This window comes from Chlorocebus sabaeus, chromosome 13, assembly GCF_047675955.1.
Source record: "Chlorocebus sabaeus isolate Y175 chromosome 13, mChlSab1.0.hap1, whole genome shotgun sequence".
NCBI lineage: Eukaryota > Metazoa > Chordata > Mammalia > Primates > Cercopithecidae > Chlorocebus > Chlorocebus sabaeus.
In genome coordinates, this window is record NC_132916.1 from 63,423,113 (window position 1) to 63,437,784 (window position 14,672).

At 40.3% G+C, this 14,672-nt stretch overlaps 1 protein-coding gene across 1 annotated transcript in view; it reads left to right on the forward strand.

Annotated features, from left to right (window-relative positions):
• ECT2L (epithelial cell transforming 2 like) overlaps window positions 1-14,374 on the forward strand; it is a 110,066-nt gene extending 95,692 nt beyond the window's left edge. Inside the window, exons 20-21 of the mRNA XM_073022536.1 lie at window positions 11,576-11,748; window positions 13,138-14,374. Of these exons, the coding sequence (XP_072878637.1) occupies window positions 11,576-11,748; window positions 13,138-13,265 (301 nt within the window). The 3' untranslated portion in view covers window positions 13,266-14,374. The remainder of the gene's footprint in view (window positions 1-11,575; window positions 11,749-13,137) is intronic.
• The last annotated feature ends 298 nt before the right edge of the window (window positions 14,375-14,672 follow it).

Below are 14,672 nucleotides of genomic sequence, written 5' to 3' on the forward strand. Positions count from 1 at the left end.
GCCTTTTGTAACTGTCCCTATGACTTGGATATTCTGTTCTTTCCCCTGGTGGTCCCTACCTGCTACCCCTACTTTGTCCTTGGTCTTTTTTCTCTCTGCTTTTCAGCTTGGTAAGCTTCTATTGACATATCTTCAAGCTCACTGATTCTTTCCTCAGCTGTGTCCAGTGTATTAATGACCACACCAAACGCATTCATTTTTGTTATATTATTTCTGGTATTACCTTTTCTTTCTTAGAGTTTTGGTCTCTCTTCTTACATTACCTGTCTGTTCTTGCATGTTGTCTACTTTTTTCCATTAAAGTCCTTCACATATCAATCATATTTAACTTTCTGCTCTGATAATTCCAGAATCTCTACTATATCTGAGTCTGGTTTTGATGCTTGCTCTGTCTCTTCAGTCTGTGTATTTTGCCTCTTAGTATCGTGTGTGTGTGTATATATATATATATATATTTTTTTTTTTTGAAACAGAGTGTCACTCTGTCACCTAGGCTGGAGTGTAGTAGTGCAATCTAGGCTCACTGCAGCCTCTGCCTCCTGGGTTCCAGCGATTCTACTGCCTCAGGCTTCTGGGTAGCTGGGATTACAGGCATGTGCCACCACGCCCAGCTAATTTTTGTATTTTTAGTAGAGACGGGGTTTCACCACATTGGCTAGGCTGGTCTTGAACTCCTGACCTTAGATAATCTGCCCACCTTGGCCTCCCAAAGTGCTAGGATTAAAGTATTGAGCCACCGTGCCCAGCCAGAACCCCTTATAATTTTTTGCTGAATACCAGACACGATGTGTCAGGTAAAAGGAACTAAACAGGCCTTCAGTGTGAAGTTTTATGTTTTCTGGCTGGGAGTTAGGTCATATTTGCTGTTTGTTGTAGCTTGGCATCAGAGGCTACAGTTTTCTCCCATGTCCTTGTTTTTTTCTCCCTATTATCTTTGGGTTTCCCTAGAGATCCCTTCTTAAATAGGGTCTGAGCCTTGCAGTTATTTTAGCTGTAATCCCATTATCATACCAGAGTCCTACTGCTGTGGTAGTTAAGACGTCAGAGGAGGAACAATATTCTACAGTTCTGTGATCAATTTTTAGTCTTTTAATGAGTCTTTTACTTCTGGATTGTGACCTTCACAAGTGCTTCTCAGTTTTTGTTTTTCGTGTTTTTTTTCACCTCTAACATGAGACAGTAAGGTTAGAAGTGGCTGGAATTGGGTATTTCCCTTCTCCCAGGTTGATTAGCCTCTGGTAAAATCTCAGTTGGTTAGGTTCTAGTAGAAGTTTCCCTTGAGGTCAGGCCTTTGTTAAGAACAAAATACTGACATTTAAGAAAGATGTTTCCATCCTGAGCAAGATGGCCGAATAGGAACAGCTCCAGTCTCCAACTCCCGGCATGAGCAACACAGAAGACAGGTGATTTCTGCATTTTCAACTGAGGTACTGGGTTTATGTCACTAGGGAGTGCCTGACAATCAATGCTGGTCAGCTGCTGCAGCCCTACCAGCCAGAGCTGAAGCAGGGCGAGGCATCGCCTCACCTGGGAAGCGCAAGGGGGAAGGGAATCCCTTTTCCTAGCCAGGGGAACTGAGACACACAACACCTGGAAAATCGGGTAACTCCCACCCCAATACTGCGCTCTACCAAGGATCTTAGCAAACGGGCACACCAGGAGACTATATTCCACACCTGGCCAGGAGGGTCCCATGCCCACGGATCCTCCCTCGTTGCTAGCACAGCAGTCTGCGATCTCCAGCAAGGCAGCAGCCAGGGTGGGAGAGGGGCGCCCGCCATTGCTGAGGCTTAAGTAGATAAACAAAGCGGCTGGGAAGCTAGAACTGGGTGGAGCTCACAGCAGCTCAAGGAGTCCTGCCTGTCTCTGTAGACTCCACCTCTGGGGACAGGGCAGCAACAACAACAACAACAAAAAGCAGCTGAAACCTCTGCAGATGCAAACGACTCTGTCTGACAGCTTTGAAGTGAGCAGTGGATCTCCCAACACGGAGGTTGAGATCTGAGAAAGGACAGACTACCTGCTCAAGTGGGTCCCTGACCCCTGAGTAGCCTAACTGGGAGACATCCCCCACTAGGGGCAGACCAACACCCCACACCTCACACGGTGGAGTACACCCCTGAGAGGAAGCTTCCATAGCAAGAATCAGACAGGTACACTTGCTGTTCAGCAATATTCTATCTTCTGCAGCCTCTGCTGCTGATACCCAGGCAAACAGGGTCTGGAGTGGACCTCAAGCAATCTCCAACAGACCTACAGCCGAGGGTCCTGACTGTTAGAAGGAAAACTATCAAACAGGAAGGACACCCACACCAAAACCCCATCAGTACGTCACCATCATCAAAGACCAGAGGCAGATAAAACCACAAAGAAGGGGAAAAAGCAGGGCAGAAAAGCTGGAAATTCAAAAAATAAGAGCGCATCACCCCCTGCAAAGGAACGCAGCTCATCGCCAGCAACGGATCAAAGCTGGACGGAGAATGACTTTGACAAGATGAGAGAAGAAGGCTCCAGTCCATCAAACTTCTCAGAGCTAAAGGAGGAACTACGTACCCAGCGCAAAGAAACTAAAAATCTTGGAAAAAAAGTGGAAGAATTGATAACTAGAATAATTAATGCAGAGAAGGCCATAAACGAATGGACAGAGATGAAAACCATGACATGAGAAATACGTGACAAATGCACAAGCTTCAGTAACTGACTCGATCAACTGGAAGAAAGAGTAACAGCGATTGAGGATCAAATGAATGAAATGAAGTGAGAAGAGAAACCTAAAGAAAAAAGAAGAAAAAGAAATGAACAAAGCCTGCAAGAAGTATGGGATTATGTAAAAAGGCCAAATCTATGTCTGATTGGGGTGCCTGAAAGTGAAGGGGAAAATGGAACCAAGTTGGAAAACACTCTTCAGGATATCATCCAGGAGAACTTCCCCAACCTAGTAGGGCAGGCCAACATTCAAATTCAGGAAATACAGAGAACACCACAAAGATACTCCTCGAGAAGAGCAACTCCAAGACACATAATTGCCAGATTCACCAAAGTTGAAATGAAGGAAAAAATCTTAAGGGCAGCCAGAGAGAAAGGTCAGGTTAACCACAAAGGGAAGCACATCAGACTAACAGCAGATCTCTCGGCAGAAACTCTACAAGCCAGAAGAGAGTGGGGGCCAATATTCAACATTCTTAAAGAAAAGAATTTTAAACCCAGAATTTCATATCCAGCCAAACTAAGTTTCATAAGTGAAGGAGAAATAAAATCCTTTACAGATAAGCAAATGCTTAGAGATTTTGTCACCAACAGGCCTGCCTTACAAGAGACCCTGAAGGAAGCACTAAACATGGAAAGGAACAACCGGTACCAGCCATTGCAAAAACACGCCAAAATGTAAAGACCATCAAGGCTAGAAAGAAACTGCATCAACTAACGAGCAAAATAACCAGTTAATATCATAATGGCAGGATCAAGTTCACACATAACAATATTAACCTTAAATGTAAATGGACTAAATGCTCCAATTAAAAGACACAGACTGGCAAACTGGATAGAGTCAAGACCCATCAGTTTGCTGTATTCAGGAGACCCATCTCACATGCAGAGACATACATAGACTCAAAATAAAGGGATGGAGGAAGGTCTACCAAGCAAATGGAGAACAAAAAAAAGCAGGGGTTACAATACTAGTCTCTGATAAAACAGACTTTAAACCATCAAAGATCAAAAGAGACAAAGAAGGCCATTACATAATGGTAAAGGGATCAATTCAACAGGAAGAGCTAACTATACTAAATATATATGCACCCAATACAGGAGCACCCAGATTCATAAAGCAAGTCCTTTGAGACTTACAAAGAGACTTAGACTCCCATACAATAATAATGGGAGACTTCAACACCCCACTGTCAACATTAGACAGATCAATGAGACAGAAAGTTAACAAGGATATCCAGGAATTGAACTCATCTCTGCAGCAAGCAGACCTAATAGACATCTACAGAACTCTCCACCCCAAATCAACAGAATATACATTCTATTCAGCACCACATCACACTTATTCCAAAATTGACCACATAATTGGAAGTAAAGCACTCCTCAGCAAATGTACAAGAACAGAAATTATAACAAACTGTCTCACAGACCACAGTGCAATCAAACTAGAACTCAGGACTAAGAAACTCAATCAAAACCACTCAACTACATGGAAACTGAATAACCTGCTCCTGAATGACTACTGGGTACATAATGAAATGAAGGCAGAAATAAAGATGTTCTTTGAAACCAATGAGAACAAAGATACAACATACCAGAATCTCTGGGACACATTTAAAGCAGTGTGTAGAGGGAAATTTATAGCACTAAATGCACACAAGAGAAAGCAGGAAAGATCTAAAATTGACACTTTAACATCACAATTAAAAGAACTAGAGAAGCAAGAATAAACACATTCAAAAGCTAGCAGAGGGCAAGAAATAACTAAGATCAGAGCAGAACTGAAGGAGATAGAGACACAAAAAACCCTCCAAAAAATCAATGAATCCAGGAGTTGGTTTTTCGAAAAGATCAACAAAATTGATAGACCGCTAGCAAGACTAATAAAGAAAAAAAGAGAGAAGAATCAAATAGACGCAATAAAAAATGATAAAGAGGCTATCACCACTGACCCCACAGAAATACAAACTACCATCATAGAATACTATAAACACCTCTACGCAAATAAACTAGAAAATCTAGAAGAAATGGATAATTTCCTGGACACTTACACTCTCCCAAGACTAAACCAGGAAGAAGCTGAATTCCTGAATAGACCAATAGCAGGCTCTGATATTGAGGCAATAATTAATAGCCTACCAGTGAAAAAAAGTCCAGGACCAGATGGATTCACAGCTGAATTCTACCAGAGGTACAAGGAGGAGCTGGTACCATTCCTTCTGAAACTATTCCAATCAATAGAAAAAGAGGGAATCCTCCCTAACTCATTTTATGAGGCCAACATCATCCTGATACCAAAACCTGGCAGAGACACAACAAAAAAAGAGAATTTCAGACCAATATCCCTGATGAACATCGATGCAAAAATCCTCAATAAAATACTGGCAAACCGGATCCAGCAGCACATCAAAAAGCTTATCCACCATGATCAAGTGGGCTTCATCCCTGGGATGCAAGGCTGGTTCAACATACACAAGTCAATAAATGTAATCCAGCATATAAACAGAACCAAAGACAAAAACCACATGATTATCTCAATAGATGCAGAAAAGGCCTTTGACAAAATTCAACAGCCCTTCATGCTAAAAACGCTCAATAAATTCGGTATTGATGGAATGTATCTCAAAATAATAAGAGCTATTTATGACAAACCCACAGCCAATATCATACTGAATGGGCAAAAACTGGAAGCATTCCCTTTGAAAACTGGCACAAGACAGGGATGCCCTCTCTCACCACTCCTGTTCAACATTGTGTTGGAAGTTCTGGCTAGGGCAATCAGGCAAGAGAAAGAAATCAAGGGTATTCAGTTAGGAAAAGAGGAAGTCAAATTGTCCCTGTTTGCAGATGACATGATTGTATATTTAGAAAACCCCATTGTCTCAGCCCAAAATCTCCTTAAGCTGATCAGCAACTTCAGCAAAGTCTCAGGATACAAAATTAATGTGCAAAAATCACAAGCATTCTTATACACCAGTAACAGACAAACAGAGAGCCAAATCATGAATGAACTTCCATTCACAATTGCTTCAAAGAGAATGAAATACCTAGGAATCCAACTTACTAGGGATGTAAAGGACCTCTTCAAGGAGAATTACAAACCACTGCTCAGTGAAATAAAAGAGGACACAAACAAATGGAAGAACATACCATGCTCATGGATAGGAAGAATCAATATCGTGAAAAAGGCCATACTGCCCAAAGTAATTTATAGATTCAATGCCATCCCCATCAAGCTACCAATGAGTTTCTTCACAGAATTGGAAAAAACTGCTTTAAAGTTCATATGGAACCAAAAAAGAGCCTGCATTGCCAAGACAATCCTAAGTCAAAAGAACAAAGCTGGAGGCATCACGCTACCTGACTTCAAACTATACTACAAGGCTACAGTAACCAAAACAGCATGGTACTGGTACCAAAACAGAGATACAGACCAATGGAACAGAACAGAGTCCTCAGAAATAATACCACACATCTACAGCCATCTGATCTTTGACAAACCTCAGAAAAACAAGAAATGGGGAAAGGATTCCCTATTTAATAAATGGTGCTGGGAAAATTGGCTAGCCATAAGTAGAAAGCTGAAACTGGATCCTTTCCTTACTCCTTATACGAAAATTAATTCAAGATGGATTAGAGACTTAAATGTTAGACCTAATACCATAAAAACCCTAGAAGAAAACCTAGGTACTACCATTCAGGACATAGGCATGGGCAAGGACTTCATGTCTAAAACACCAAAAGCAATGGCAACAAAAGCCAAAATTGACAAATGGGATCTAATTAAACTAAAGAGCTTCTGCACAGCAAAAGAAACTACCATCAGAGTGAACAGGCAACCTACAGAATGGGAGAAAATTTTGGCAATCTACTCATCTGACAAAGGGCTAATATCCAGAACCTACAAAGAACTCAAACAAATTTACAAGAAAAAAACAAACAACCCTATCGAAAAGTGGGCAAAGGATATGAACAGACAGTACTCAAAAGAAGATATTCATACAGCCAACAGACACATGAAAAAATGCTCATCATCACTGGCTATCAGAGAAATGCAAATCAAAACCACAATGAGATACCATCTCACACCAGTTAGAATGGCAATCATTAAAAAGTCAGGAAACAACAGGTGCTGGAGAGGATGTGGAGAAATAGGAACACTTTTACACTGTTGGTGGGATTGTAAACTAGTTCAACCATTATGGAAAATAGTATGGCGATTCCTCAAGGATCTAGAACTAGAAGTACCATATGACTCAGCCATCCCATTACTGGGTATGTACCCAAAGGATTATAAATCATGCTGCTATAAAGACACATGCACACGTATGTTCATTGCAGCACTATTCACAATAGCAAAGACTTGGAATCAACCCAAATGTCCATCAGTGACAGACTGGATTAAGAAAATGTGGCACATATACACCATGGAATACTATGCAGCCATAAAAAAGGATGAGTTTGTGTCCTTTGTAGGGACATGGATGCAGCTGGAAACCATCATTCTCAGCAAGCTATCACAAGAACAGAAAACCAAACACCGCATGTTCTCACTCATAGGTGGGAACTGAACAATGAGATCACTTGGACTCGGGAAGGGGAACATCACACACCGGGGCCTATCACGGGGGGTGGGAGGGGGGAGGGATTGCATTGGGAGTTATACCTGATGTAAATGATGAGTTGATGGGTGCTGACGAGTTGATGGGTGCAGCACGCCAACATGGCACAGGTATACATATGTAACAAACCTGCACGTTATCCACATGTACCCTGGAACTTAAAGTATAATAAAAAATAAAAATAAAATAAAAAAATAAAAAAGAACAAAGTACTCTGGGCATATTTCAAAATGGTACTTTTCTCCTCCCCACCATGTAAGAATATTGTATATTATATGTATTCATATAAATATATTATATTCATATAAATATATATATATTTGGGGTTTTTTTGGGACAGGGTCTCACTCTTTCACCCAGACTGGAATGCAGTGGCCTGAGCTCCAGTTCACCACAACCTCCGCCTCTCAGCCTCAAGGGATTCTCCCACCTCAGTCTCCTGAGTAACTGGGATTACGGGTGCACGCCACTACTTCTCGGCTCATTTTTGTATTTTTAGTAGAGACGGGGTTTTTACCATGTTGGCCAGGCTGGTCTTGAACTCCTGACCTCTAATGATCCACCTGCCTCAGCCTCCCAAAGTACTGGGATTACAGGCATGAGCCACTGCGCCCAGCCAGGAAAAGGAAATTTTTTATTAGCTCTTCATTGCAAGAATCTGGAAGGCTCCTAGAGGCAAAACTCACACCAGTGTGCAAGCCCAGAGTTATTAAATGCTAAAGCTAGTCTACACTCTCTCTCTAGTAGTTAATCCAATACCCTTCAAGCATCCTTACTCCATACAGGCAATTTCTGTTCCTGATAAGCTTTGATTCTCTGTAGCAGCCTATCATTCCAGCTTTTGGGGTGATAACTTCAATTCTATAATGGATCGGAGAAAAGCTGTTGATTCTGAGTTCTTCAGCTACTTGTTGTTGTTGTTGTGAGGACAGAATTGGCAACTTCCAAGCTCTTTTTTTTTTTTTTTAATTATTTTTTGAGACGAAGTCTAGCTCTGTTGCCAGGCTAGAGTGCAGTGGCACAATCTCAGCTCACTGCAACCTCTGCCTCCCAGGTTCAAGCAATTCTCCTGTCTCCGCTTCCCACGTAGCTGGGACTACAGGCGCGTGCCACCACACCCAGCTAATTTTTGTATTTTTAGTAGAGATGGGGTTTCACCATGTTGGCCAAGATGGTCTTAATCTCTTGACTCTGTGATCCGCCCGCCGCAGCCTCCCAAAATGCTGGGATTACAGGCGTGAGCTACCACACCTGGCCTGCAACTTCCAAGCTCTTTACATGTGGACTGGAAGCTGGAGGTCTAGTTATTACAAAATAGATTTCGGTCTTCAGTACTTGGACAACAAATGAGAATACTTTGAAGATTTAGGATAATCCAAGATCATTTTACGCTCTAACTGTGAGGTACATTTATATTTAAATAGGCACTGCTCTAAGCTATGAGGTATGAGGTATGAAAAATTTACCAGGCCCAGAGAGACATGAGTATGGGACTTCAGTCACACCTCCCCATCCATGCTTGCCTGGGGGCAATTGTTCCTAGGCTGCCTCACCCATTATCTTCACATTACTGGAAATCACAGACAAAGAACAATTATAGTCAATCAATAGTTTGTGCTATTTTAGTGTAAAATCTTGATAAACAACTCTGGAACTGTCTCTTCTTTTTCTTTAAAAATCCACCTGTAAATGCTACTAATTGGGGTGTATATTCCTGGTAACTGAATCTATGCCCCAGGGTTGCAGTCTCCAAGCTTAGCCCAAATAAACTCTACTTATATTGATTTTGCCTTGGCTTCTTCCCTTTAGGTCAATGACACTGTCTCAGTGATGACATTTATATTATTTGCTAATAAATTTAAATGTAATTTCAAATAAAGATTTGAAATTGGCTGGGTGTGGTGGCTCATTCCTGTAATCCCAGCACTTTGGAAGGCTGAGGTGGGAGGATCACTTGAGGTCAGGAGTTCTAGACCAGCCTAGGCAACATAGTGAGACCCCGTCTCTATGGGGGGGGAAAAAAAGTTTTGAAATTAGGTAAATGCAAACAGGCTCATATTCCAAAAGATATCACACAATACTTAGCCTGCAACCTTGTTTTCTGTCATTTTAGAAAATCACATAAAACTCAAAGAATGCCATCCCCATGATTTCTACCAGGAATTTTTACTTAGAGGAAACATACTCTGCTTGTATTTATACATACAGTACCAACTCATATAAGGCTTTACTCTTTACCATATGTTAACTTCTCTCATTTGATAGATTTAATTACAATTACCTGATGAGGCAGGTAGGACAGGAACTATGTTATGGGTAGGCAATCTGGCTTAAGTTGCCTGAAGTCACAGAGTAAGTGCTGGTCTTGGAATTTAGAACCAGGTCTCTCGGTGCACAGGCAATGCTGTTTCCAGTGATTAGACCAGGAGGCAGAAAGGTGAACCAAGTCTTCCTTATAATAATCTAACATAGTAACAATTACTAAACACATACATATTTTTCTTTTTCTGAGACAGAGTCTCCTTCTGTTGCCCAGGCTGGTGCAATCTCAACTCACTACAACCTCTGCCTCCCGGGTTCAAGCGATTCTCGTGCCTCAGCCTCCCAAAATAGCTTGAAGTACAGGGCATGCCATCACGCCCAGCTAATTTTTTTGTGTATTTTTAGTAGAGATGGGGTTTCACCATGTTGGCCAGGCTCATCTTGAAATCCCGGCCTCAAGTGATCCACCCATCTTGGCCATGTGTGAGCCACTGCACCTGGCCACAAATAACAGACAACTATGACACAGAAAGAACGAGTGTTTGCATTCTAAATGAAATTTAAAATAGAAATGAAGTCATACATTTTAAGACCTGGGAAATTCAGAGGGCAATTTGTTCCTCTGGGGACATGGACCATTATTTTGGGTATGTTAAACTTTTAGAATATATTTTGTACCTTGGAACCTGTATTATTGTTTTTATCATAAACACCAATTTTCATGTCTGTGATTTTAAACTTGCTGATTTTTTTTTTTCCCTTAATGAGATGGGGTCTTGCCACACTGGCCAGGCTGGTCTTGAATTCCTGGGCTCAGACGATCCTCCCAACTTGGCCTCCCAAAGTGCTGGGAATACAGGCGGGAGCACTACACGTGGCCAAAGCTTGCTGATTTTTAAGCATGCTTTTTTTCTTCCAACGGAGTCTTACCAAAGGTACAAAAGTGGTGCAGGACGGGTGAATAGAGGCCTGGCCTTGTTCATCAAATAGAGCCATCCACGTCCCAGGTCGATTTTCCTTGGGGAAATATCCTATTATACTGCCAAAAAGACATACTGTAAACTTTCCTCTTAGCTTCCCCCAAAGGGATCTACAGTCATTTAGCAGGTAACTATGCGTTAGAGAAAATGTACCCAGGCTTCTCAAGGGTACTAGACTTTGGTCCAGAATTGACTCATTCTGGGGACCCCCAACGCCACTGTGATCCACCAGGCTGGGTGATAAACAGTTTCGACTCAGGTCAGCTCACAGTGGAGCTGATGACCTGCTGTTGTCCATGTACCGAAACTCTCTTTTTGAGAGAGTTTCACTCTTGTTGCCCAGGCTGGAGTGCAGTGGTGCAATCTTAGCTCACTCCAATCTCCGACTCCCGGGTTCAAGTGATTCTCTTGTCTCAGCCTCCCAAGTAGCTAGGACTACAGGTGCGCACCACCATGCTTGGCTAATTTTTGTATTTTTAGTAGAGATGTGGTTTCACTATGTTGGCCAGGCTGGTATTGGAACTCCTGACCTAGTAATCAGCCTGCCTCGGCCTCCCAAAATGCTAGGATTACAGGTGTGAGCCGCTGCGCCAGGCCTTGTTATCCTTAAAGGTGAAACAAAGACTTATTTTCTTCAGATTGCCCAAATACATCAAAATACCAACACTGACAAAAATTTACCAACACAGATATAATTCATTTCATAAAGAAGGGAAAGTCAGTGTTTCTTTTCCTACATGGATTATCAAATACTTATCCCATGGACAAACTCAAAGCACTCCACTAGGAGCCCTGAGGGCCCACAGTACTGACCTGACCTCAGAGACACAAGAGGGGCGAATCACATCGGGAGGAATATTATACTAAGAACTTCAACCAGCCATTCAAAATGTCAGTAGTGGGGTAAAAACCTTGACTAGTGACTTAACAATTTCAGGATGGTTAACTATGTAATTAAGCACGTATGTTATGTATTAAAACTGCACCTTGTCCATTTTAACACAGGCTCTATGAACACATCCATGATCTCAGCCTTTTCCTCTTCAATGATGCACTGCTCGTTTCTAGTCGGGGCACATCTCATACTCCATTTGAGAGGACTTCAAAAACAACCTACCAGTTCATTGCATCAGTGGCCCTTCATCGGTTACTCATAGAAAATATTCCAGATTCCAAGTGTATGTATTTTTTTTTCCTTCCAAGAGACAGATACCTTCAAAAAGCTATATAATGTAAAGCTCTTTAATAGAATAGTAGAAAAAGGACTGGAATTATAATTTACCAGGTTGCAAATAATTCCCCCAATATTAGAATTTCATTAAACAATGTAAACTTTCATCTGCCTCTGAAATAGTTAAAGACAGGGCTTCTGGCATTCAGACATGAACCTTAGATGTTAGGAAAACAGCTTTCAAAAATCACAAAGGGAGGCAATGCCCCATATTACCATGAGTTCTTTGAAGCAGTGAAATGAGAGCTGGAGCTCTCAACCATTATTCTACACTGTCTGAAGATGCTACAGTCTTAAAGCATATTTTAAATTTTTATCTATTACTTTCCCATTCTACTAGGACTAAGTGATTATTACATATTTGACATAACCTTTTCTTCCTTAAGTTTGCATCTAAGCTGGGAGTTGTTACATAAAGGAATCCACAGATATGCAAAGGATGCTTGGTAAACTAAACCACTCACAATAATTCCAATAGAAGTATCATTTTGTCACAAAAACGAAGTCCTACTTAAACCCACTGTACCTATTTTTATTAGTTATTACCCTATATTTTACTTCCCAAGCTTAAAAGGATCTTTATCTTATTCCCATATCTGTTAGGCCAGACAATCTGAATGTAACATCTCTCATCCCAATGTTTTTCACTGCATGTCAAGACAGGACTTAAGGTTAAAGTTGGAACCCAAGACCCTACTACTTACAGAAGTACCAAACTAAACAAAAGGCCTATTTCCCAGTGGCTTCAGCCCCATTCTAAATCTGAGCCTGAGAAAAAATGAGTACTTCCACCTAGAATACAAACTCAGGTTAAAAAGGCTTAGTTACCTATCAACACTGGGTATGGTTAGTGTATGAAACATGTCTCCTTCCGTTCCCTTCCCATGACAATCAGCTGTGACCTACGTCAAAACATTGTTAAGTGACCTAATAGATAGTGGGCATTCAGCTAAGTAGCTGGCTTGATTCTGTCATTGGCTCTCATACTGAGGTCGTCCAGGTCTAGCTCTTAGCATCTTTATTTATAATAACTATCAGTAAAGACTGTTACTGATTCCAGTTCCTTCTGCAGTCATTGAGACAAGGAATTAAAAAACATTACATCATCTATCCTTTAATCTTTAAAATAATTGTAATTACAATAACTAATATAGACATTATTTCACACTGCATTTGAATTACTTAGTAATTTTAGGAAGTTATATTCTACACTGGATATTTATTTCTTTTTAGGTTTTAAAATTCTTAAAGATGATGACTTTTGAGTATTAACATTTTTTCTCATTTTGATTGCTACCTGCAAGGATTATTTAGTTTACCTCAAATGCTTTTACAGATGTCAAGAATGCATTTATTCTTCAAGGTCCAAAATATAAATGGATTTGTGCTACAGAAGTAGAGGATGAGAAGTTCCTATGGCTGTCAGTACTTAGAAATGCAATCAAAAGCAGTATGGAGAAGTGAGACCAAACTTGAAAACTTCAAGGGTGCCAATTCTCCCCAGCAAAGACAGACAACATGTATTTTCTGTTCCAAAATATCCAGTAAGAAACAGAGTAACTGTCATGGATGATGAGATAAACTAAGATGACCCATAGGATCTTTACAACTTTTAAACTTTATCATTTGTGCTCACTTATGTAGAATGTGTAAGTACATTTTGAGTTCAAAATTTTCAATTACTTCTTTTAGTAGCTATATTTCATGGATAATATTATTTGGAGTAATGTGATGTGATGAAACCTAAGACAGAGCAAGCACATTGTGTAAAGCTTTGTTTTATGATCTAATGCAAAAAGCAGAATGGAAGTTTTCTTAAGTGATCAGTCTAGAAAAATATTTTAATTTGTTGGTGATTTACCATTTTTAACATTTTCATGAAACAATTATTGATTTAAAATATGGATAAGAGGGCTGTGCGTGGTGCCTCACGTCTGTAATCCAAGCACTTTGGGAGGCCGAGGCGGCGTATCACCTGGGGTCAGGAGTTTGAGACCAGCCTCACCAACATGGAGAAACCCCGTTTCTACTAAAAATACAAAATCAGCCAGGCATGGTGGCACACACCTATAGTCCCAGCTACTTGTGAGGCTGAGGCAGGAGAAGAATCACTTGTACCCAGGAGGTGGAGGTTGCAGTGAGCTGAGATGGCTCCACTGCACTCCAGCCTGGGTGACAAGAGCAAACCTCTGTCTCAAAAAAAAAAAAAAAAAAAAGAAAGAAATACAAAGGACAATTTACTCAAAAACTTGTCATACATATACGGATGTACTCCTCTAGACAGCATTAAAGATATACTGCTTCCAAGTGCTAAAAAAGTTTTCTATAATTTTTAAGTGTTATTTATTGCAAGGCTAAATTCTAAGCTTTAAAAATATTTCTGACATTGTTTAAATTAGAAGGCTAATGTTAAAAAGCAAATTTTAAAGAACAAAAATAAATGGAAACAGCAAAAGTTGCTTGTAATGAAATGCAGCTAAGTAAAACTGTTTCTTTTAAAACAAAGACACTGAAAAATAGGTGTTGAGTAGTTTCCTGGGCCTTTAATGCTTTAATCTGATTATTTAACAACTAAAGCCATACTGATGGCCACTTGGAAACTTTAGCTGATGTATATTTTTACCTAGATATTGCTAGGTAAAAATTATATTAATCTTGGAAGCTTGAGGTTGTCAGTTTTCCTTGTTCTTCATATTCTTGTTTATAGTAACAAAATCTATCGGTACAGTTTAGGATGGTGAATCTATAGTATTTAAACAATTTTTCTTCCAGAAATGAATATACAAAACCTTCTATTTCTTAAAACTTTAAATTGTTGTTAAAAAGATGAGCAAAAGTTAAAATATTATGCTGTTTTATTGGTGTAAAACC